This window comes from Gymnogyps californianus, chromosome 1, assembly GCF_018139145.2.
Source record: "Gymnogyps californianus isolate 813 chromosome 1, ASM1813914v2, whole genome shotgun sequence".
Taxonomy (NCBI): Eukaryota; Metazoa; Chordata; class Aves; order Accipitriformes; family Cathartidae; genus Gymnogyps; species Gymnogyps californianus.
The window spans coordinates 31452649-31478928 of record NC_059471.1 but is presented as its reverse complement, the minus strand read 5'-3'; the positions used below and the strand labels follow the sequence as shown (position 1 = coordinate 31478928).

The window sequence follows — 26280 nt, the reverse complement described above, 5'->3', positions numbered from 1 at the left end:
TCTATCTTGATGCCTCAGATAAGTAGCCTAAGGATATGTAAGGAGTTTGTTGCCTTAAGCTCCTTTTTTAGTAAATACGGGAAAGAACTACTGCCTGTTGGCTGAACTGCCATAGGTGGTGTCTGTCCCTTTGGCTAGAGAAGTAGCTTAGATTATTAATTTTGTTACTTAACCAACCTGCGTACAGTTAGGTGAGATTTCTGGTGACTAGACTTTTCTGAGATTTCAAAGTATTTCTTGTGCAGAAACTTTGTCTTGTTTATCTGAGCCCTAGATGTCAGAGGGTACAATTTTGTATGTTGACCCTGAACTGATTTGGGGGTTCATTAACAGTTTACTTTTGGTCAGAATATAGGTGAAATTTCCTTCTACCAAAGGTTCAATGTTTTATTTCGTTAGATATTTTGAGGACTGATTTTTAAAACCAGCCTATTACCCAAATCACAACCTAAATAAAATGACTGATGTGCCACAATTTTTAATGGAATATCAGAATTACTGTGATTACACCCATGTGTACCTTTCTTACAGTCAAGAGTAATTAATCTTTTTTACTCCTCTTGTAGGTGCTATTGGCAGTTCATACACTTCTAATTTTCTGATCTGCCTTTTAGGAAACAAAAGGCTCCTCTGTTCTATCCTGTTACTTATTGACCCAGAAATTATCCTGTCTTTCTTTAATGGCCTTAAATTAACAAAATTGAGACTGAGCAGTAGCTGTATGTAAAAACGGAGGTTTCTGGGCTTTGTACTTTCCACCCCAGTAACTGGTACTTAGGGTTTCATGTTGTATTCAAGAGAGAGGCGGGAAAGTAATAATACGAAACACTTCTTTCTTTTAAGCAGTATCATTTTCCATGATAATCAAGCTGGCCTATAATTTGAGTGGCAAACAGGTGACAGTTGCATTTTGAGCATACATCTTGTTCTTCCGAACCATTCAAAACAGTCGTTGATCCCCAAAAAAGGAAGTGTAGAGGTGTGTATACGCAGAGATTTCATGTAATTTTTTCAAGGAACTATATGTGGGCAAAGTGATACAGTCGACAGGATTGGTGGGAGGGAGTACTGTGAAGAGTTTGTGCAATGCTACATTTGCAATATGACTTTTTAATGTAGGCAGACTTACTGAATGGCTGAGTCTGCCTACATTAGTGTTTGTTTGGTGGATTTTTTCTTTTTAGTATAACCTTATCTAGTAAGCAGTTTGTCCTGTGTAGGAAGATGCTTGTCACAGCTTGTTACACAATTCAGCACCTTGCAGGAGACGATTTTACTTAAAAGAATAAGAGGTGTTTCCTGCCATGTTAGATACAAAGTTTTGTACACATCAGAATCTCTAAGGGACAGTGCTGGTGCTTAATCATCTGACAAAACTTGCCTGTTGAGATTAGGATTTGGTTGAAAAATTATCCACTCCACTGATGGCGCAGGATGCTGTTCAGAGCAATATCCAACAAATATCCATTTATGATTGTAATCTAAGATCAGATTTTTCTGTCCTCCTGAGGACAGAGAAATTTTCTAACAGTTTTTGCTGGAGGCAGTACCTAAGGATTTTGCTTCATTTAGAAATTAATAAATCAAGGTGTTCATTTTTAAGCTAACATCTGTCTTTTTTAAACTCATAGTGTTCTTAAGACCACAAAGAAATTTGGAATCAATAGACCCACAATTTACAATTCGAAGGAAAATGGAGCAGATGAGAGAAGAGAGAGAGCTTGTGGAACAGCTGCGTGAGGTATGTGAGTGTTGGTAGAATTAATTTGTGCTAATGGAATGTATTTTTTAATTTTTCTTTGGGAAAGTTGTCTAAGTAGGAGAATATTAAAAAAGTTAAATGAGGCAATATTACTTCTGCAAATCACATGGATAACACTATTCCTGAAGTGCTTTGTCACAGTCAGATGTCTGTACTTCAGGAAAGGTTTTGTAAAAATGGGAAATAATAATGGGAGCTACCTGAATGACATACATTTAAACAGCATGTCTTGCACTGATGGAATTAACATTTTATTTAATTTCATCAGAAAGGATGAAGTGATCACTTAAGAGATAGAGAGGTCTAGAAACTATTTCCTAACAGCTGGAGAAGTCTTCAATCGAGCAAGTAAAAGGCATAATGAAATCTATTAGTTAAAGCTGAAGTTAGAAACTTTTTTTTTAAAGGAAATAACTGATGTTTAAAACAGCTTTCTTAGGAATGAAATGAATATTTCATCACTTGAAGATCTGAATATACAAGATGGTTTCCTGATATATTGTCTTGAATATAGAAGCTAAAGCCTGATGCAAAAATTGCTGCATGTGGTTGCATAGGGTCTGTGTTACACAGCTAATACCTAGGTAGCACTGTTTGTGTGACATCTATTTGCATCAAAAAAAAAAAAAAGAAGATGACAACCTTTGCCGCAAGGAGCATTGTGAGCCTGAACCTGTCAGGGTTTCCAGTTGTGTCATGTTACCAACAGAAGAGATGGTATCGTTGCACTCCTAAACGCAGTGCAAATCCTGAAAGTGTGGTAGGTGACTTTGATACCGCAACCGAATTACAAGATTATTTGTTCTTATGTCGTTAGCTTCATGGAATGACTAATTCCAAAATTATTCATTTATTTTAAATAACGTGTCTTGTATTATTTAATTTTAAAGCAAGAGGGTTCACTTTTTTTCTCTTTACCAAATAGTTTTTAAAAGGCAGGTTGTTTCATGTAGAACTATGAGGACTTTTAGATCTTCATTCTCTTAGCTCAGGCCCTCACCTGTTTTAAGTTTGGATTAATCTTACTTTGTCTTGCTGAATTTTTGGACAGAACAGATCCTGTTGAAGATTCAGTATAGTCGATTGAATGTAGTATATTACCAATTCTAAACTTGGGTGATGCCAAAAGGACGAGATGCAGGAATTAGATGAGACAGACTTATTGGTAATGGAGAAGAAGATGGAAGAAGCAGTAATAAACTGCACTAGGATGTAGTTCTTCTGAGCGTAGTCTAGTCAGCAGCATCAGTGCAGCTTTTTATGTTTCTTTTAAGAGTTACCATAAGTATGTAGCAAGTCACCAGGTAATTGTTCCTAAAAAGAATGTCCTCAAGGTTCCTGCCTTGTGCATTAGTTCAGTTAATCCTCACAGTGAAAAGTAGAATAAGGTTATTCACCATATCAGGCATGATCATAGAGACTTAATAAGGATCTCTCTGCACTGTATTAGTATTAGGTATTACCAGTAACACTAGTTTAATGTGTTACTGACCTTCAGCTCCATGCACTCTCCTTCTTTGCCCTCACCCTGAAGCATTGTTTTCTGAAATGAAAGTTCTGTTATCTCTTGTGAGAAGTTTGATTAGAACTCATGGAGTGGTGACAGAAGCTAGAAGATTGACCCTGTTTAGAAGCACATAGTGAGATTTTTTGAATTAATAAAGTCGACTCTGGTATACAGGGTCCTTTAGTGAGAGAAGTAACCTCCAGACCATGTCATTATGTACTGTACAAGAAAATAGCCCAAAACATGTAAGTCATTAAGTTCATACTTATTGAATAAACATATCTATTAGTATATTTTGCTTTTGAATTGTTTCATGTTATGTTAGAATTTAGTGAGATTCCACAGAACCTGCAGCCTTAACTAAGTTGGGCACTAAACAAGAAGAAACAACTATTACAGTACGCAGGTTCCTTATTTAGAAATCTAAATGCACAGTTACTTTTAGCTCAACTGCTTCACCTGAGTTGCATATTGTGAGAACATTGGTGTTTCTTCCATACATTCCCCTCTTTTCTTCAGAATGGTGTGTTTTTACAGAAATTGTTTCATAAAACTTTTTGCTTCAGAGACATACTTATTTTTCCTCCATTTGATTTTGTATACATCCATGGTCACTTCAGACAGTTGTCTTCTCACACTTGAGCAGTAGAGTCTAGCAAGAAATACTGGTTGATTTTTGTCACTCAAAGGGTGAACATTCAATAGTTTTGACATGCTAAGTGGAACAAATTGTCTGCTGCTATAGTGTGGATGATTTTTGAAAAAGAGAGCAGTTCTTCAATGGTGACAGAATTGAAAGAGAACTGATCCACTTCTTGAAGTCTTCAATTTTAATTAAATCTAGTCTCAAACCATGAACTCCAACAGGAAATGGCATTGAACTGGTGTTGTAGGTGCGCTGTGGTCATAAAAAAAAATGCACCCTGATCTATACTGAGTAGTCTCCCAACAAGCAAATCAGCGTTTTAAGAGAAGGAATTTTTAAATCATTAATTTATATAAACCTCTTTGTAACAGATTTGGAAAAAAGTCTCAAAATGTATTCTTTCTGTGCATATCTCATATACCAAAAATGTTTTCTAATTTATGAATTAATCCAAGGTGAAAACAAAACATTATATTACTGCACGTGATGCACTCCCATGTTTGGCACTTGAGAGACCATACATGTGGGTACTTGAGTAGTGTGTCTAGTAAAAGAAAAACTGGGACAATATAATGAAACCCCAGAGTGAGTTCAGTGGAAGCTACTTCATGGTGAGGGCACCCAAACAAAGGATGTATGAGGAAGAAGCTAAGAGCTGGATTTCTTTAGCTTGGAGAAGAGAGTGCTGAGAATATCATATGACTGTCCTCAGCTGCCTGAAGGGTAGTAATAGAGAAGATAAAGCCAGGCTTTTCAAAGATGCACAGTGAAAGAATGAGAGGCAGTGGCACAAATTGCAGAGAAAGAAATTTCAAGTAGCTATAAGGAGCAAATTCTTTGCAATAAGGGTGGTGAAACACTGCACCAGGTTGCCTGGAGATGTTGTGGGATCTCCTTCCTTGCAGATATCCACAACTTAACTAACCAAGGCTCTGATCTCACTTCAAATTTGTTAGACCAGGTGACCTTCAGAAACCTCTTCCAACCTACACTCTCCTTTGATTCTAAAGAGAATAATCTGTTTTCATCTAAAACACCCAGCATAGATTGAGGTAATGTATTAATAGAGAGTAATGACATGAAGGAGGTTCAACTAGGAATAAGAAATACCTATTTTAAGATAATGGAAGTAATTATCTCTGAGAGTTAATCTAAGAGTTTAAGTATAGTGTTAGAATGTTTTCAAGATTGGAGCACAATTTAGGAAACTCATTGTATGTAACAATCTTATTGTAAGGGTTTTTTTTTCCTGGAAAATTCTCAAATATTTTCAAAGTATTTTATTTTGCAGTATCAAATTCTTTTCAATGAGACTTCAGTTTTACTTAACAAGTATCCAAAAATTCTCTTTTAAATCTGAATATTTTGCCTTGTGTTACCTGTCTTTCTGATCACTCTGATGCTTCCCAAGTAATTTTTAGGCTACTAGGGAAAGATTGCCTTTACTCTCTGCTCGTACAGTGATTAACACAATGTAGTTCTGCTTCAAAGTGCTGATGATAAAGAAAATTTGAGATAGATAAGTAGAAGACTTGGGGGAATGGTGAAAGGAAGGAGCCAGATATAGTGCAATCATGTGGCTAATTGCATACATATGTGTTTTTGTATGTACCTATAAAAATAAATGCATATTATGACAGCAGCATTTGAAGTGTTGAGTTCTTTTAAAGAAGTTTACATAATTCAGTGACCAACACAGGGTAGAGGAGGTTGGTTTTTAGTTTTTAAAGAATTAGTTATATAAAGGAAGTGTGTTTCTTGGTAAACCAAAACTCCAAAACCGGCTATGTGTCTACAGCATAGGAGAAGATGAGGATCTATATTCCCTTTTTTCCCCCTTCATCCATTTCTATATTAAAGTGTGCATGTGTTCTTCGTTTGCAGAACATTGAAACAAGACTAAAGATTTGTTTGCCTGAAGACTTGGGGTCTGCTCTGATGGATGGTGTAGTTCTCTGCCATTTAGTAAATCACGTTCGTCCTCGGTCTGTAGGAAGTATTCACGTACCTTCACCAGCAGTAGTAAGTTGGATGTTTCTTGTTGCATTGGGGCGAGGGGGAAGAATGTTTAAAAAATTACTGTTTTATTGCTAAATGATATTTGGTACATAAACCAGGTTGCTGTTCAATGAATGTTCTTTGCTGTTAGGGGCAACGTTTATATTATTACAAATTCAAATGTTCGTTAATTTTTATATATTTTTTATATATATATTGTGTGTGTGTATATATGTACACGCACATCTATAAGTGAATAAAATTATCCTGCCTGTCTCTGATCTAGTAACAGATCAGATTTTTTTCATAATGGCCTTTTTGTTCAGTACAGTACGAAATTCTGTGATTACAAGATTTTATTCTAGGAGACCCTTTTTAAAAGAAAATTAGCCCCTTGTTTGTTCATTGAAAAAATATGAAGTTAACTTTAGCAACGTCTGGCTTAGCAGATGTCATGTTACTAAAGCACTTACAGCACTTTATTCGCATATTCTTCCTGTTGGGTTAAATGTAGAAATTATTCCTTTTACCTGCAGACAGAGCGGAATAGAAACATGCGCTGTAGTGATTTAATATTGGCTTGCCAAACCTAAGGACCTGAAGATTTCAGGACATAAAATCGATGTAATCTCTGTGTGTGCATTTCTTGAAACTTAATTTTCTTAGTGTTTTTCTCTGTTTATTGATGTCTTTTTCTTGGACAAATCATTGTTCCAGATTTCTGATACCAGGCTGGTTCTGAAGAGGTTTTGTATGTTTTTAGACTATCTGCCTTTTTTTTTTTTTTTTTTTTTTTTTTTGATTGCACACATTGGTAAAAATTTGCAGTGTACAGCCTGATACTCGATTCTGAGAATAGCGTGTGGATTTCAGAGGCAATCTATAAGAACTTGCAAGAAGACAGATGTTAAGAAAAAGACATTTTCTCAGATGGTCTAGTGGAGTTTCTTTTGCTGTTGCTTGATTTTAAATTACTTCTGTCTTCTGTGAAAATATGACATTGCCAAAATATGCAAACTTGAATTTCTGGGGCAAAAACTTAACTTTTGTTGCTGATTATTATTTTTTTTTTTTAAGATAAAAATCCTGTGGTGTTTTCTATAACAAAAAGCAAATACTTTAAATCCGTTTTCATTTTGTTTCAACTTTATATTGATGATGTTCTCTTGCGTGAAATAGCCTTCAAATTACCTTAGCCTAGACAATTAGTTCTTTAAAGTCTCTGCTACTATAGTGAATTCTTCGTTTAAGTGGATATTCAGGAATTAGCATTGTTTTACATCTAGCATTAAAAAAGTAAAATAGTGAGTTGGTTTGGGTTTTTTTTAGTAACATGATATTTCTGTATTTGGTGAATAGTCTTGAGTAAGACTAATTATGGAAGTATTTGAAATTCTACAGTAATAGGAAATTTCTTCTTCAGAGACGTTAAAATGGTGTATAATTACTATACATTTGTGAGAACATAAAAAATTTAAAAAGCAAGAGCCTGTTAATTACAGTTAAGTCTGTTCTCCATGATGTATGTTGAAATCCTTCATCAGTTTACTTGCTGTCCAGAAAATCAATGTCATCTGTCACAAATCATCGTAAGAGGCAGGTTTTAGAACCTCACAAGCTGGACGTGAACAAGTAGAGATCTAAATGTGCTGGTGACTTCAGTAACTAAGTAAAAGCACATGGCATCCACAACTTATATACTCAGATTGTATTTGCAGGCATGATGTTTTTAGAGTAGTAGGAAAAAAAAGTTGAGCAGAATTTTATGCATTGTTTTCAGGAGAAATATGGAAATGGTGCATCAGTACAAGAATAATACAATAGGTGAATTGACTGAATGAATGTTTTTGACTTCTTTTGCCATAAACTACTACTACTTGTTTTTACAGCCTAAACTTAGCATGGCCAAATGCAGGAGAAACGTGGAAAACTTTCTGGATGCATGTAGAAAACTGGGGATACCAGAGGTAATTTAATTAAGTCTATCATTTCTAGATGATCAAAAATGCAAAACACATGAATTACTTTAAAGCTGAAGGATACCTTTATGAACTACAGTTTTTCAGCAATAGAGACATATAATTTAAAAAATTGATCTAAATAATATGATTTAATACTACTTTAGTGCATTTAAGTGGCTCATGTCATAGCACTTAAAAATTGCAACTTTTGTCTTAAATTAGTAATTCAGTATTATCCCCAATACCTCCTTATCTTTGCCATGGAAAATAAAAAACGAACATGATAATTAGGTAATATGTAATTAGGCAAAAGTTCGCTAATTTTTTTCGTTATACAACATAACTGCATTTTTACCTAGTGCTTTTAGAATATGGACTTCGTTCTTTTTAATTACTGGTTTTCCTTTTTTTACAATATTAAGTACTCTGTTGTATGCATTGTGAAAGTGACTAATAATACATTCATCTCTTGTACTGAAACACTTCTACGGTGATGTGAAGAAAACCATTGTCTGTGTGTTAAGTATGGAAAGTACGTATAAGTAAGGTTCTATAATGTAGATATAAGTGTTTCAGAAGTTGGAAATAAGGCAATTGCAGTGCTTGATGTTTTCTGCTTTTCATTTAAGAATGACAGCATTCATCATGTAATTTTTTTCTCATATCAATAAGGAAAAATATCTTTATAACTAATGTAATGAATTCTGGAGATGCATTGGGAATATTTCAAAGACTCCCCTATGGTCTAGAAGTACCTATTAAGAAAAAGTTAATTTCAAATACATGACCCTCAAAAGAAGGTAAAAGTGTTATGCAAGGTCTTTTTAATCTGAAAACATGAAAATTGCATGATGTATTTTCACGGTTGCCTACATACGACAGTATAATGAAGACTGAGTTCTTTTTAGTCTGTATTTCAAGAATGCTGGAACAAAAGGATATTTTGTGTGTATCTCCCCCACCATCCCCTTGGGGAGCAAATGGTAATGCAAAGATTTCACATTGGGAAAGGGTTCCAGTTTGAATTCTTTATATTTTCTCTGTATTTTAGCACTTGATTTGGAGGACAGCAAAAGTAACAGATCATTTTTTCTATTTGTAGGAATTTTGAGGGGGAGACTTTATCTCACAGCTCCAATGAATGGTTCATCATAAATTTAGTTTGAGAATTCAGTGTAATGGGCTGGGTCTCTAAGTTGTAATGGTTGATTTCGCTCCTGTAATTATGTAATTTATTATGTTAGAATCATTTCATATTAAAGGTAAAATTTCACTTCAAAGAAGATCAAAATCTCAGTGCTGTGGGCTTGTAGACGTGGAGTGTTTGTTAAGCTGCCCCAAAATTCATTGTATTCTGATGCATCATAAATTATTCAGTGAATTAGAATACAAGTCAGGTTTTTCTGGATATAGCCTATTGGGAAAGAAAAGGCCAAGAGCTGTTTTCATTGTTGTCAAGAGATCTTTCAGAAACGGAAATAGAACAGAAGTATTTACAAAGGTCCTTGCAGTGCCATATTACCGATGGGTAAGCTAAGCCTTTACTCTTGAGGTTTTTTTATTTTGGGTTTCCATAAGTAAGCTTTCTGGAAAAATACCTTTTTGTTTTCTGTGAAAAGACATTTTTATATATTTATTACCCCTCCTCTTTAACGCTTCCATTGAAATCAGTGTAGAATTTATTAGGGTTTTATTATTATTATTATTATTAAAGTATATTTGTTGCAGAGTTGCACAGAGCCTTAAGCACAAGGCCAGATCTTACCAATATGATTTATAACCTAACCATCCTTATGAATCTAAATAAGCATTAACTTCTCTTGAGGGAAAAACTCTTTCACTTAAACATTAAATCAACGGCTTGCACTTGTAAATTTATGATAGGTTTTCAGTACTCTGAGGATATTCTTTTTGATTAGCTGTTGGTAATTTGCAAAGGTATGTGTTTGCTATATAGTGTGAAAATCCATCATGTTGCAGAACTAGCTGGTAGATGATAGAACTTTGCTGTGTGTTGGAAGGACATGTATTAGGAATACAAAGTTTTATGATAGCAAGTATGACAGTCAACTGTCAAAGTTTTTAAAGAACTACAGATGGTGTGTTTAATGCTGCTTCAGGTTGATGAGTTGTACGTTGCCTATCTCTGGACAAATCAATAAAAGGAATGCAGTGAATTATTTCCTTTTTTTTAAACAAGCATCTTATGGGTAAGTGATACGTTCCACTTAGGGATCCTAATACCCATAGGTATTAGGCTTTTCTGTGATACTTATGTCCATGTTTAGTTCCTGAGAATTAACTTGAAATTCTACTGCATGGGTTTTTTTAAGGATTTGAAATTGTCATAGTTCCTGTTGGTTTGTTTTCAGTTATTTATGGAATGGAATAGAGTACATGCTATTTCCTGAACTCCACATGTTTAGAATAATATCCTGTCAAATCACGTAAAATAAAAACAAGAAAATAGCTAAGTAATTACTGTGTTGTGCTGATGTGCATGGTCTCTTACTTCTGTGGCTTTCAGCATTCAATTCTAGGGTCAAGAATTGAATTGAATTGAATTGATCATCAGAATGATCCTGGGAAAATTCATCCAAGTATAGAAAAATGCAATTGGCATCCATATCCAAATGTGTCATAATAAGTATCAGGAGTTGGCATCTTGACCAAAGAATCACAAATACAAAATTCAGGAACATGAGCATCTCTTTATAATGACCTGGTATGTAGATGATTCTGAAAGCCATTATCTGCCAGACAAGAATTTCAGTACAATGGGTGACACGTTGAAATCACTTTCTGTTAATGGCCATACGATGCTCCTGATCATATGCAGAAGGGAGGTACTGGATCATATGCAAAAAGGATGTTTTAAGCATATGGTTATGACCCTTTAATAAGAAACTAAATAGCAAGGCTCTTACTGCACTGGTAGGCTATCAAAAGTGTGAGAATTGTAGGACAATCAACTTGTGTCCAGTTTTGTCACTAACTTTTCCTGTAGAGCCTTATCAGAGATCTTTGTAAATGATCATTTTTTGAGACAAAACAAAATTTTTGTTTGATGTGAGAAAGGGATGGTGGCAGGTAAGCATCTGAAAGCCTGAAGATTCAGAAAATGTCTGCTGTGCCCCTCAGGAGGTATATGACAGAAAAGGTACAATCTTTGTCACTTAGAAAAGTACAAAAGATGATTTTATTTTACACTGTTAACTAAAAACGGTCAAATTGCCTTATCTCCTCTGTAATAGTGATAGAATGACAAACTCCTGCTTTTTGGCTGATACAGATTGAATAAGCAAGTGGCAGTAGATGTGTGATAAGTAGAGGGTGCCTGTCCTACTGCATTTTTCAGAATGACATGCAGTACTTGGATGGTGCCATTCACTGGAGTAGATTGTTAATGTCACATGAACCCGCTACTGACACTACCTGTAATGCTTACCCAGTCCACCTATATTGCACCCACCCTCTCACACTTTCTGGGTTTAAAAAATAAAGCTTTTTTTAAAATTTATTTCTCTTTGTGTGTAAGTGTGGGCTCCGAAGTGTCAAATGTACCAGTTCTAATGCAGTTTTACTCTTCTTAGTGACATCTCATCCCAGAGGTATTAAAAATGATCAGGAGAGTCTAAATTATTATCACATGAGTATGTATGTAAAGTTATGGAAGTATTTTGGTTTCAACTGCTCTTTCATAAAACCAGTAACAATATGTGTAAATAAAACCAAAAAATATTCATATACATTTATTCAACTTGTCAGTTGCCACATTAGAATCAGTATTCATACTAGTAGCAAAGAAGTAGACTTTCCCATTTGAACCTGCAAATCAATAACTTAATTAAGCTTTAGCTTTCATTCTTGGTAGCTGTTATTCTTGGTAATCCATATTACAGAGCATTTTTTCTTATGCACTTTCAGTAATGCTAACAAATATTCCTGTCAAAAGGAAAAAATAACTGATTTGTGGTGGGCTGAATGATACTTTATTACAAGTGAGATTTAGACCAAAACAAAGCTGTAAATGCAGTATGTTATTTGAAAGGCAAAAGTTACAAGTTTTGGTCTGCATTTCTTCTGGTTCTCAATTATGAACAAATATGGCATACCAGAAGTAGGACCTTCTAAGCATTTTGTCAAAAAAGAAATTGAACAAAGTATTTTCAATGTTTGTGAGCCAAAATGCAGAAGTTCCCTTTTAACAAAGACACAAATTAGTTTTTATGGTCTGCAACTTACACTAATGTAATATCTTAACAGTTTAGGCACTTGAGCATCTTTTGGCCCTTTATGGGGCCTCTTCAGGTCAGAGAAATCAGGTAGAGTTATTTTTAAAAAAAGGAAAGACTTTCCCCACATATGCAGACACACCTTGTCAATCTTCATATAGCTTGAAAAAAGATAGACTTAAGTTATCATGATTAATACTAGAATGGTAATTTCTGTTGATAAACGGTAGTGATAAAATGAAATCTTTCACAGCTGGTTATTACAGCAGTGGTGCAGTGTCAGTAGTGGTGCAGCACGATTTAGCTGACGTTGCAACGTCAGCTGGAATTATTCTAAAAATCAATATGATCTGTGTTAGTGTAGGAATTGCTAATTAAGTAAAACAAACAGAAAAAAACAGGAGGCTTTTGTATGTTAAAACTGGTAGAACAAAGTAAAAGAAGCAACCAAACAGAGAGAATCAAGTGTTTTATCTTCTATCTACCTATTAGTTGTTCAACTGGTAATCATGTTTCTCAGTTTAATGCAAGGTATATTTTCATTACCACTTATGCTTTTTTTCTGATCAATTCACGTAATCAGTTACTTCTCCGTAGTTTCATCATGAGACATCCATGAAGTTGCAGTAAGTTTTATCAGGTATGACTCCTTTCTCCACCCTTTCATTCTGGGCTCGGTAATGTACACTATTTGGCCTACAGTATGGAGTTACGAGGTTCAGTATGCTGTCAATCAGAGTACTGAAAGCATATTTCTGAGGTTCCTTTCATTTGTATTTTGAGTATAGTTCATATGCACTACAGACATCATTCTTTAATGTACTTCTGCAAACTTACTCTTGACTTTTTTTTACCAGAGTCAAGATTTGAGGAGGTTGGTTTTGAAATGCTGTCTGTTTTCACAGTCACTGCAGGAGCATATAGAATGAGGGTGGTTTGTGCAGACAAACAGCTGGTTATGCTTTTGTCGTTCCACTTCTGTCTTACTGTGTTTATTCTGTGTGAATGATTTTGGCAGCTGTATGATTTAATCATGTAGCTTTATAGACAGAAAAAGTTAGTCCATAAATGTAATGATTAAGTATATGTATCTTTTTAGTTCTTACTAGTAATAATTTTAGTCTCCTAAATGAGAAGGGCAGTGCTTGCGACGGATGGATAGTTGGTTGGTTGTCTTTGAGACTTTCGGTGGGGGTCATCAACTTTTTCACTATTCCATGATGTCATGGTTTAGTTTGGTATTTTCATTTCACAGCATCTGTAAAATTCTGGTAACTTAAGTGGAAATATGTTCTCCATTACTGAAAAGCTTTATATGTTTTTTTATCTAGAGTTACATTACAGAAGTTTAAAATACATACAATATAAACATTTTACTTAATAAGGTGTGAATGTAACACCAAATTATCCATTGTCACAGAACACACAAAAATAAGCAAAAATGATCAGACATTTCTCAGGCTTCCCCAGGTTTCACTGAGTTTCACTAAAGCACAGCATGGCAGTTCCCATAGGAAGTTTCTTCTGCATGTGTTGGCTGTTTTTGTACGCTTTGGTTTCTCCTGTATACTGCTTAGTATGTTAATCTCTGGTTAGGAAGTTCTTCAGTCTCTGTAAAAATTCAGTGTATTACCAGCTCTCATTCTCTAACTCTGAAATTACTTCGTTCTCCATTTGACTGCAGTAGGGACTGTTGGGGGGGTTTTTTGGACAAAAATTTTTAAAAACAGTCCTTGTTTTAAAGTTCTGTCAAATTTCTTATGTAAATTCAAGTTCAGTGTATCTTAGATACTTATTTTGGGGATATATTTGCAACAAGTAGGAACTGAGTCTCGTATGCTATTTTAAAATTAATCCAGCATTTGCTGGGTTTATTGGTGTCTTTGGTAAAAGTGCAATATACTACATAGTTGATAGTTGTGAGTAGTTTTTTTGCCCTAAAACTAGTTTCTCTGGTAAGCAGCTTGTGGATGTAGATATTCTCGAATACAGTACTAGTCCTATCCCATTTTTAAACAAGATCAGCATGTTTTGTTCTGTCTTTCAGTTTTCACCCTTTAGAAAAAGCCAAATACAATTGCATTGAAGTTTATTATCACACTAGAATTTTAAGTTGAAAAAATTCTGAAAAATGACTGTAAAAATAGCAGTGTTGTTGCTAGGCAGGGTGGTTTTCCCCCTCTGTGTATGTGCTGGCCTAAGTAATAAAATTAAAATTTTGCAGTTTTTAACTCCTGATAAAGCTAGAACCAGTCATGGTAAGGAAAAAAGAAAAAGAAAAAAAAAGTGTCACTTTTTTCTTTGTGTATGAATGACAGTTCTGACTTCCAGTTTCACTAGTCACTTTTCAGGATAGAAGGGCCTTTTAAATATTTTACAGTTCAGTTTATTGCCAACTAGACCTTGAAACTTTGCACTAACAGAAAACAGACATCTGAACTTCCATGTCTTCGTTTATTGGGTGTACTGTCAGTTCATTAAGCAAGTGAGACTGAAAAGCTACTAAAGAAACATAGTGTTCCTCTGAAGCAGGGGATCTCTTTCTTACTTCATATAATTTTATTCAGTACGTATTCACCATCTTTGCTGATAGGAAGGCCTCATTTGCAATGTAAAATGATGTATCTTAGATTGCGTTTTGAAAGTACTAGCTGTTGCTTCGTTTGATTTTAATGTTACATATTGTGTGCATATTGATATTATTATTACATATAAGACTTCATTTTGTATCGCTAGTCTAGAGTAAATTGCTACATGAAGTCATTGATACTTTCCAAAAAAAGTATGGGAATCTAACCTGCTAATAAATTAAAATGCTACCTAAGGAATTTAGTGTCAAATTCTTCAGTTTAGAAAATTTATTAAAATTTAGTATAGTTAGTGCTACATTGACTTTTTCAGTTTCCATCCCAGGTTATCATTTAAGATGATATTTGAATACCAAGTTTTAGATTATTATGTTAGAGAATTTTGCATAGTTCTAACAATTTCCTAAAGTACTTTTTCTTGAGACTTCATATTGCTGCTGCTTGTGCTTTTAACAGCTTGCTAACCCACTGTTTGCTATTACGTAAGTTAGATTTTACAACTGGTTCCATTTAAGCATTTGAATAAGGCCCAGATGGACAAAGGTGTGCAGATCTCATTGGAATAAGTGGATCACAGGCACCACCTCACCTTTGTGAATCCGGGCATAATTTTGGAAGGATTTGAAGGCCTGAGCTCCTCTGTCTTAACATTCTGATATTATATGATAGCTTCAGTATTTAGAGGAAACAAAAGAAAGCTGGGATGTCTAGTGACTAAGGCAATACTAGGAAGAAACTATTCCTACATGTTTATGCTAGAATATTGTGATAATTTATTTATCAATATCTTTCTATTTTTGTATTTTTAATTTTATGCACTGTTTTTTTCTGTTCTAATGGCTGCCCTTCGGGATAGGCTGACCTCTGCTCTCCGTATGACATCCTGCAGTCGGATATTCGTCACATTCGAAAGACTGTTGACACTCTGCTCGCCCTCGGGGAGAAAACCCCACAATCAACTTCTACCTTTCGCTCCTGGGATCTAATAGGCTTTTGTCTTTTCCACATACTTTTTATAGTCTTGATGTATATAACTTATCACTGGAATGTGCTAACAGCATAACCTGTTCGCATGTGCACACAAACTTTCTGCTTTGTCTCTGACAAATTACAGGTACTTAATTTCCTTCCTTACAAACTTCTCCCTTTCCCTCGCTTCCCTTCCTTGTAATATCTTTATTAATCTCTTGAAATAGGGGAGAGAGGGAGTAGCATCTTGAAGGCAAGTCCCATCTCTTCTCTGCCCTCCAGCTCTAGTTTAAGAACTTATGTACCTCTTTATTTATAGTTTGTTTTCTTTTATGTTGCCTAGACTACACGCTAAATGTGTTAAAGCAGTGAAGCTACTCTTATCCCACTTTTCGGTATAGGCTAGATGTGTATCACAAGCTAAACAACTGAGCCTCTTACTTTTTGTGAAAATCCAAGAATGCTGCAGGTATTGAAGCAACCGAGGTGGCACTTCAACAGATGATAGTATTTTCTGAGTTGGTGCCAATTATCTCAACATACGTTGTGTTAAGAGCACTTAGAGAACTATCTTTCAAATTACTGTTATTTTTTAATCCTTTAGATTAACAAGAGTACTGTAACTTTAAAGATTGTTGGTCATCTCTACTGTTCCGATTAAATTCCGTACTGGAGTAGTTATGTTTTCCTACTTATATTTTGTTTTCCTCCAGATTCCATAGAATAATCTTTTTCTTCTGTCGCACAAAGCAGCGTTGAACTGCTTTTAAACACTTGCTATGTTACTACCCCAAAGATGACTGTAAATTAGTAGTGGGTATGAGCAACCCATAATAAGCAAGGGACTTTAGAATGTTTCAGGATGAAGATCATGGAGTACAGTGTGATACAATAAGATAGTTTGAGAATAAGCTGTTAGATTCCTGTATCTGCCATTCTTATGTGTGGCGTCAAGCAAGTCACGTCACTATCTTGTCTCTGTTTCATCACCTGTGAAAATGCAGGTAATGTTTGTTTGTTTGTGTAACAAATGTAACAAAGACAATGTAGCTAGGAAAATAGATCATTTGGGAAGACTCTAGATTTTCCATCTTAGGAGGTTTTAAAGAATAGGATAGACAAACATTAGCCAGGAGGCGTTTTGGTTATGTTTGAACTTTGCCTATGGTTAGAGTGCTGGACTGATGCCTCCATTTCCCTTCCAGATCTGTGTTCTGTTCATCTATTGTAAAACTTGAACAAGACAAATTTTTTTGTTTTACTCCTTGTCAACGTGAAATATACAAATGAAAATTGATTGAAAAATATAAAACCTTCACTATAAACCTATATTGACATTGTACTATTGGCCTAGATGCTGTTGACTAAATTTGTAATTCAGTCTCAGGCTAGCTAACCAAAGGACCTCAGTTTTGTATCTGTGAAATAAATACATTCATTTCTCACTGCCTAATATATAAAAAAAAACCTATAGACTTTTAGAGGATAACTAGCATAAGAACTTGTATGTTACTGATTCTTCTGGCCATATGGTTATGATTTAGTGCTACACTAAAAATATCCCCATTCCATAGATACTTGTAAAATTTTATTAAAAAACTTCTAAATGCAGTTCTATTCCTGGTTTCCATGGCTCAAATATATACATACATATATAAAAAGGATGAAATGTATAATTAGATACGTATTTTAAGATGGAAAAATTAATTTCAGACAATGGATAAATTGAATTTTTTTAAAGTGTTTAGTGTCTAGCGGCTTCCAGTGCATACATATAACAACTCTATTGTAAAGAGTGTCTTCTGTGACCAGGCATGAGTTCAGTGAGTGCTTCTAAGTTCTTTATACTTGAGGAAAAGGTACTAGTTATTTGGGTGTGTAGCTATAGACTTGTGCCCTCATCCTGCACAGGGCTGTCTTTTAACTGTGTGCCTAGTTTCAGTGATTCCAACACCGGACACTTCCTTACTCAGAGTTGGAGCTTGACATTTAAGCTTCCACTTTCAGCAGATCTTTGTCTTGATTTTGGTTATCTTGTTTTAACGATGTTGCTTTTCTAGTGAAACTGAGAAAGTGACATAAAGCTTGAATCAGTTCAGAATCTATTAATTGTATGATTCCTTATAATCCAGTGTTGGTATTTGAGACAAAATTGATGTCTTCTCTAGGGCTGGGATTTTACTCCTGCTCCCATAAGTGATAAACAGGTCTCCTGTCAATGCTTTGTGTTGTGCAGTTCTTATATAGTACCGATCTACATGTATGAGTATATTTTAACATTTTTTGAAATTAGAAAATCAGGTGGTGAAAGTTGTTGCTACCATCCTGTAGTACACATCTGTCTCATTGTCTAATATTATGTCTGATTATGCACTGTATCCAATAGCTTTGGGAGGGAGGTAAGAGAAGTAGTAGATCAGTGTGTTTTGCATTTCCAGTGTGCAGAAATGGAAGTTCATGTCTTCAGTGTTTTTGAGTGTTTGATCAGACTAGTCACTGTGTTACAAACTGAACTACTGTTGTGCCAATGTAGACCAACTGAACATACCCCAGTCATAATGACACGTAACTCTCAAACTTGTCCGAAGTTTTAACTTTACATATGCTTACCATGCAGAGTTGTCTTTTAGTTATACTTAGAGTACATTTTCTCACTATTCTCAACTGTGACAATATACAGTAATTAAAGTGTAACATTACAAGCACTTTCTTGTAGTTACAGAGTTGAAGCCATCTTGAACCAGACTGTGAAAAATGAACCTACTTGCTTCATGACAAGCACAGCCTTACTACCATACATGAAGCTTATCTGGTTTTGTATTTTTTCAGGTTGTTATTGATAACACTTCCAAATATATATATAAATCTTACAGGGAAAGGAATAGTAAAATATACCCTTACATTTCTGTAAGTGTGAATATAGTGATATTTCTCAAAATATATTTCAAGCATAATGCAAATGTGAAAAATACCTGTCTGCCCATCCCTGAAGCCAATAGTTCTGCCTTAAATGGGGAGGTGGAAACTAAAACATATATGTAGCTCATTAATCTACTCTAATGGGTTCTTTGCTAAATTCAGAGTCCTGTTTCTGTGCTGCAGTTCCTGTGGCTTTAGTACTTGGGAAACCAACAGTTCAACTGACTGGTGGTTCTTCACCTTTGAGGAGATCCCAGTATTGAGACATTCAGTTATATACAATTGGTACTTACTGCTCACAGCCAGTCACATGATTCAGTTGATGACCTAGGGTTTAAAAACAATGTACATTGCAGTTCACCCACATATTCATTGATAACATGAGTTATATTTGCTCCCCCATTTCTTTCCCCATTCAGTTTTTTTCCATTGCAATGGTCATCACAGATTTTCAAACTGTGATTTCTTCATAAATTGGTCTACTCCAATCTGTACTGTGCCCATCATATTGATTTCTCTTTTATCCTGTAGAGGTCATCTCATCCATACTGCAATAAAGTAATAAATACAAATTGTAGTGCATATACATTGCAGGTAAAATGTGTTTGCACTGGATTACAAGTGGCATTTTGATGTGAGGATTTGGCTTGCTTTTTCCTTGAGCCAGAAAACAGATAAATATTTTCAAGTGCAGTGTAATGCAGTGTAGTAGTCCTTCAAATGCCTGTTTCTTGTATATTAACAAGCTTTTACAGCTGAAAGCTGTATATGGATCCCATTGTGTTCCTAATAAGTTTTCTGAAAGTTGTTCTTAATGTAAATGGGGATTGAATTAGACCTGAGCAAATATGCAGTCCCGTTTTCTACTCCATATAGATTAATAAGCTTCCAAATTATTGCCACGTAATTGTTCTTCACAAAAAAAGAAGTATTCTTAGCATTTTACTCCGGTTACAAAAAAATGAAAGCAGTCATATATGCAGGTTTAGAAAAAATGGTAGAGCAGGTTTTGTGAACCTTTGCCATTTCCTTCATTTCTAGCACATAAGCTGCATTATGCAGAAAGAGCAGTGTAAAAATGCTTGAAGGTAATGACCCATTCTACTTTGATGATACAAAACACTCTCATTCCTTCACTTTATCTCTCGGATTTTAATGTATAAGGTTATGGTATAGTTGATATTTCCCCTGTAAGTATACATTTTCTCTTACTGTTTTATGTGTGTCTGTCTTTATTAAGTTTTTTGTTCCTTGCAGTTTCAGGTCACTGTTTTCTTAGCATGTTAGAATGAAACTGTGAGGCATTTTGGCAAAATATATAGTCTACTTTTAAAATTTTATGGCTCAAGGCCAGAATTCCTAAAACGGTCCAAAGCCTACCATCTTCAAATACAGTTTTGTAAAAATTTGCAATTTATTACATGCTCAGAAGATGCACATATTTAGACATCTGACTGGCTATGACTCCAAATACAGAATTGCAGCTGCAGTGCTGAAGGTCTGGGGTTTTTTTTGCTTTCTCAAATCTGGTCCTAAGTGTATACTTTACAAAACATACTAATCTTTCCACTGGAAATTAAAAGGAAAAAATTATGAAATATACCTATAGCCTGAATTACTGTGCTTTTTTTATCTTCTGCTCTTTTCTTTTGTACTTCAAATGGTAACTTCAGGGCATTTGGACACATACAGACATCAACAGTAATACTGGATAAGGAAAATATATATAAAAAGACGTAATTTCAAATTGCCTTAGATATGTGAATAAGTAAATATTTGCTATAGTTTCTTCAACTCTTTAGAAAGAAAACTTGGCCTTGACTTAACAAAATTTCAAGATTTTTTATATTTGACATAAGTTTTCTTAAATGTAAGCCCCTGATATTTCTTTTAGTGACTTTCCATTTCAGAGTAGTTGGCTCCAAACATTAAATGATGGGCATTGCATGGACTTATTTTTTTAGTTTGTCCTTGGAGAAACTACACATTCCAGTATTTCATTGTTTTATGAATATTCTATTTTTTCCCTATAGATCTGAAATCTCATATTCTACAAATACAAAGAAGAAAGAGAAAGGCTCTTGCCAAATTGTAGAATTCCATTTTTCTGTATTTTTGCTAACAAATACAGTTGGGCCCTGCTGTTATCATGATGCAGTCATTTCACTACTTGCCTATATGATATAATGGCAACAATTACTTTTTTGATAAATACTTACTGTATCTGAATTGCCAAGCTGCTTGCCCTGGCATAAACCAATTCAAACAGTTGTCTTTACTTTGAAGTCATCTGATGTCAAAGAAAATAAATATGTATGTGTAGTATGTCACGTATCCTTGTGGGATTAGTGTCCTTGTGTATTCCTGGTTTTCTTCTACATGGTCTAAATCAGACATTTTGTTCCAGGATTAGAAACTTGCTCTGGCGAGCACATGCACATGTGTATGTTTGTCGGTACGCCTGTTGTACTGTCTTTTTGTGTTGCTTTGTGACTCAGCCTCCTGGCTGCTGCCTCCTTTTTGTGCTGCCTTTTTTTTTCCCATCAAAAGGAGTTTGTTCTTTTGCTTCATGATGAGTTTGAAAACATCTTTATCCATTCAAAATGGCTATGTGTCTGTAGAAAGTGGTTTGCTTGCAACAAAAAAAATTTAGTTCTTCATTTTTGTAGTAGATAGAGGAGAGAGATATTGATGCTGCTGAGTGGAGTGGCAGCCCTTCCCTCCACAGTTGTTTTTAAAGATTTTTAGACTGGTCTTGAGAATTAGTAGCCAGTTCTTCTGTCTGTCTTTCTGGGTTTTGTTCAGTGATGGTTTCAACAGGGGTATTTTTAGAGAGGCGATTCATACTACTATATTGAAGTGTTATGGGTTTGATGCTAATGTAAAAGGGACAGAAATCTTATCAAAGGTGGGGAGAAGTGGGTGAGGTTGAGTGTCCTCAGAGTCATGGGTGAGGAGTTCTCTTGGTTGGTCAGGCATATTGTCTCAAAATGCCAGGATTTAAGAAAAGTTTTGAAATCTTCGTGGCTTGCAGCTTCACAGCTCTACGGTCAGTGGTTTCCAGATAGCAGTTGTAGTGGGTTAGAGAGTGAGGCAGAGCATGGAAAATGGACTGTGCTGCAGGGACAGTGGCTGAACATAAGGACTGAGACACCTGGGATCTTGGCCCAAGGTAACTGCTGTTATGCAGAAAGCTGAGTTGATTACCAGTGTGCTCTGAATTCCATCCTTGGCAGGATTTGATTTTTCTTATTCTGAGAAGAGTTAAATATATTACTGTAAAGCTGTGATTTGAAAAGTATATGAGGCAGGGTTGATGAAAGCCATTTACAAAGCTTTGAAGATAGCGATTAGGGCTTAGATAAGAGAATTGATTTGTGACACATTAAGATGGAGTTTGTAATTTTTAGGAGATGATGTCGGTCTCGTCAGTTTTGGAAAGTTCATCATAGCCACATGTTTAACTGCAGAATTACAAAATATTAATCAGGTTCCACCTTCTGCTTAATAAAGAAGGCTGTCAATTGTATATGTTTCAAGCACTAATGAAGAATGATGTATAATATAAAAAAGTAACATGCTGTGAAACTTCTCACTCCTAGAACACAGTTGTACAGTCGTATTTTTATAGACCTCCTTAAATAGCTTTCCTTATTTGAGTATGCATCTTGTAAATACAGCAGGGGGAGAGAGCTTGCTTTATACAAACTACTCTACTGTATTTAAAAGAATTAGATAATGCATTGTCTTTAAAAGGAGAAAAATTATATTGGATGGGGTTTTTATATGAAATGGGGCATGCACTCCTTTATGCTTTTAGTGAAAATGTGCTTATAAACAATTGCAAAATTCCTACCAAGAAAGCATGACAGAATAGTTCTCTAAGTTCTATAAGGTGCCACAAAAATGGTAAGTTTAGAATTTAAGTTTTTCTAGAGGAAGCATCCTTAACTATGGCTTTTTCAGCAAATTTGGCTTCAACAGAAAAATTCAGAATATTCTCAAACATAAGTATCTAGCAAGGTAAGGTGTTTTGGGGCTGGGTTTTTGGATTCAATCCCTACCCTTCAGCCTTGTAACACTAATCACTTAGTTTTCAGGTACTGGATTCAGCAGGCATTATTATTTAATGCCTTTTGTCTAGCGTGGAAGACTAATGAAATATTGGCATGTTGTGGGCCACCAAATCTGTGAAACAAGAGCCTACTGTGCAAGGGCACTGGAAAGAAGTAGAAGAGAGTGGAGAGAATAACATTTCACTTCAGATGTCTGATTTGCATTCTCTATAAATAAGATGAATATAATTTTTTTGAAAATTATCGGAATCAGAGTAATGTAGGTTTTTATATGAACTGTGTCCCAAGACATTAGATTGGCAGAATATTTTTAGTAAAAATCATCCATTTGAAGTAGAAATATTTTTTGGTTTTTTTTCCTTTTATTTGATATCGCTATCTCTACCTTGTTTTGTAGCTCCTCCAGTGCTTATCAGGTATCAGTTTAGGAGTTTGCATTCTAAAATATATTTATATATTTCTCTGGAAAAGACACTTTTTTGCAGAGGAATAGAAGTTGGGGAGAACTGTCTCTGACAGCTTGCAGGTCAGTATCTCAGTCAGAAGAAGCAGAGAGGGGCACGGCAGCAGGCAGGCATGGGAGGCAGTTGCCACAGCTGTTTGGTCCGTGATGTGAATCAGAGTCCACAAACTCAGTCGAAGTGGAAGCCCAGTGTTAGCAGATCATCAGAATGTTGCAGCATCTTCCATGTGGAGAAATGTATGTTGTCCATCTCTTGCAGACCTACTCAGCCAAGCTTCTTGAAAATTATGTTTGAAATTGTTTCTTGGGTCTGTGTGTGCAGAAGGAACCCACAGTATTTGTTTGGTGTTCTGGGCTATAACCACGAACCTTAAAAAAAATAATTACAAGTTAAGTTTAAAAAAATCTTTTAAATGTAAAATAACAAATATTAAAACATCTTAAGTAGTAAATATAAAATGTAAACATAAAATATAGATAAATTACAGTTATCAGTATCAGATGCCATGATGGTGAATAAAGTTTGGCTCTCGCTTTTTAGGTTCAGTAGGTAATAGGTAAGTTTTGCACTTTTTCGCTCATTGAGGCTGGAGTGGGGTGTGAGGAACTTCACAAAAAATTTAAGCAAGCTAAGTGTTGGTTGTGCATAAAGGAAATATGCGTTAACAAAAGAAAGTCACAAACATCAGAAGCAGCGGAGCAGCTGTTTAATACTGGTACTATTCTGATGGAGCTGTGGCCCACTGGAGGAGGGAGATATCCTGAGCAAAGACTGGACAACAGTGGAAGCAGATAAAAGCAATTAAACATAGGTGCATAACATGGTAAAAACTGTATTAATTGTTCTTGTATGTACCAGTTCCGGTTCCATCATCCTGAATATTATATTGAGTTTTAAGGGTTCGCAGGGGTCAGGGAAGGGACTAGAGCTGAACAAAATGTGTCATGAGAAGAGAGGTTGAAGAGATTAGTGATGTTTAAACTGGAGATATAATCAATGTGAATATGAGGAAGTGTGACAAAGGACCATGAATTGCATAAAGATAAAATAAGAGACCCTTAGTTGACATTACAGAAGCAAGGAGAATATTCAGTAGAAGACAGGCAATTAATTAAAATATAATCTCAAATGCATCAGTAGTTTTAGAAGCTAAAAGTTTATTGAACAGCTAAGAGATTCAATACAGAGAATATCAAAACACCCCTCTCTCTCTAAAAAATCAGTATCCCATGTCTGCTGATGGTCATGTACGGATGCTTAGGGAAAGAACAGAAGGTTAGATCACATAGATGGTGCCTTTTCAAACTTAAAGCAGTCTGACATGCACAGTTTAAGGACTTCATGAGCCAGACACTGTATCCATGTGTTTGTGTTTAATAGCGTTGTTTGGATTTTTTTCTATCTGTATATTTTTGTCATCCCGCTTACACTTTTGGCTTCCGTGTTGTGGCGATGAGTCTCACAGTTGTAATTATCGTTTATGTGATGTAGTCTAGCCTTTCCATTTATTTATTATAAACCTGCTGCCTGATTTCATAATTTCATGGATTTCATTAACAGGAATACCCAGTTACATTAAGAAAAACTTCTTTTTGAAGAGAGAGCCAATCATGACACAAGGCTGCCTCTCTAAGCAAGGCGCTCTGTAATTATTCATTGGGGAGTGTCATTACCTGTAGGAGATACAGTATTTACTGTTTGACTGTCTTCTGGTGTAACAGCCTCTGTGGACAGCTAGTAGCTTTCACCCTGGCCACGGTTGCTGTGTCCTTATGGTGAATAAAGTTGATTCCTGGATATTTGAAAATAAGCTGCTAATTACTCCAAACGAAACACTTTGCCCATTGAATGCACCACGCTTTTCTGTAAATGCTGATGGGTTGCTTTCAAGGTGCGAATCCTGGGGCCAAGACCTGCCTGTCTAGAGCTCAGTGGTAGAACTTTTTTTTGACTGAGAAAACCAACCTTCTGCCCCCAGGCTCACTCATATGTAATAACGGGCAAATGCCATGTTATCTCCCTTTGAAGGTGAAAGTTCAGTACTTGCTGGCCCTCACTCTTAATGAAGATGTTTACATACTGTAATGACCACAGAACAGGTTGGTTTCTGAGGCCCAGAATATGAACAGATCTCTTGCTAATTCATAGGCATAATGAGAGCAAAATCAGAGACTTTCTGTCAAAAGCACAGGAAGTTCTTTTTAATTAAAAGTAGGAAACGGTTCCTGTTTGTTGGGCTTTGTGTTCCGACTGTGATCATGTGAAGCGAGGTTTTGCAGTGAGTATTGAATATCCTAATCTTTACTCCTTTGTTTGTCTTTTTCTAGGAGAAGCTCTGCCTACCACATCACATCCTAGAAGAAAAGGGCTTGGTAAAAGTGAGCATAACAGTTCAAGCATTGCTAGATGTAACCACAGTGAAACAAGCTTTATTTACATGAAACTACTATCTCTGCTGTTACCAGCTCCACTGTGCCATCAAAGAATCAAAATACTGCCCATCTTTTCAAACTGCATTGAAAAAAAACCAGTGCTCCAAGAGTACTCTTACACTTCTGATTTTAAAATCGTCTTTCAGACTGTACATGTGCGTCGAACTACAAACCAGAAACTAAACAGAAACATTTTATAGAGCAAATTGGCGCTTCACTGCTTTTATAGCTCACTTTGTACAGTACTTAGTAAAACAGCCACCTCTCTGCCACTTAAAAATGTGTGGAGTACACAGCTGTCTTGCAGCAAGATACCTTCGTATTATTAAAGTAAGAATCACTGTAATCATTTGGGCGGGGGGGGGAGCAGGGAGAGTAAATCAGACTTCTACCACGTTAGGTTTTTCTGCAGTTGCTTCAGGCTATTGCCTTTTAAAAATATCCAGACATAAAATATTTATATAAATATTATTTATTAGTGAGTTGTTATTCATCCTTTGGATGCAAAATGTAAATTAGGAAACTGTATTTTATTACTGCTTTTTTGTGGTTAAACACTTTATTTTAATATAAATATTTAGTTATTTTTTATTCTACTTGGTGTGCAGTAGCTCTAGATCTCCGTAAATTGTATTTTCTAATATGTAAGATAAAAAGCAAACAAAATAGGTGCTTTTATTAAAAGAACAGCTAGCTGGAATGGCATTCTTCATTTCTTGAATT

The 26280-nt window shown here is 35.4% G+C and overlaps 1 protein-coding gene across 1 annotated transcript in view; it reads left to right on the top strand.

The window, feature by feature from the left end:
- Positions 1 to 25897, top strand: part of LRCH1 (leucine rich repeats and calponin homology domain containing 1) — a 134075-nt gene extending 108178 nt beyond the window's left edge. Inside the window, exons 17-20 of the mRNA XM_050894431.1 lie at positions 1632 to 1741; positions 5800 to 5937; positions 7803 to 7880; positions 25453 to 25897. Of these exons, the coding sequence (XP_050750388.1) occupies positions 1632 to 1741; positions 5800 to 5937; positions 7803 to 7880; positions 25453 to 25566 (440 nt within the window). The 3' untranslated portion in view covers positions 25567 to 25897. The remainder of the gene's footprint in view (positions 1 to 1631; positions 1742 to 5799; positions 5938 to 7802; positions 7881 to 25452) is intronic.
- The last annotated feature ends 383 nt before the right edge of the window (positions 25898 to 26280 follow it).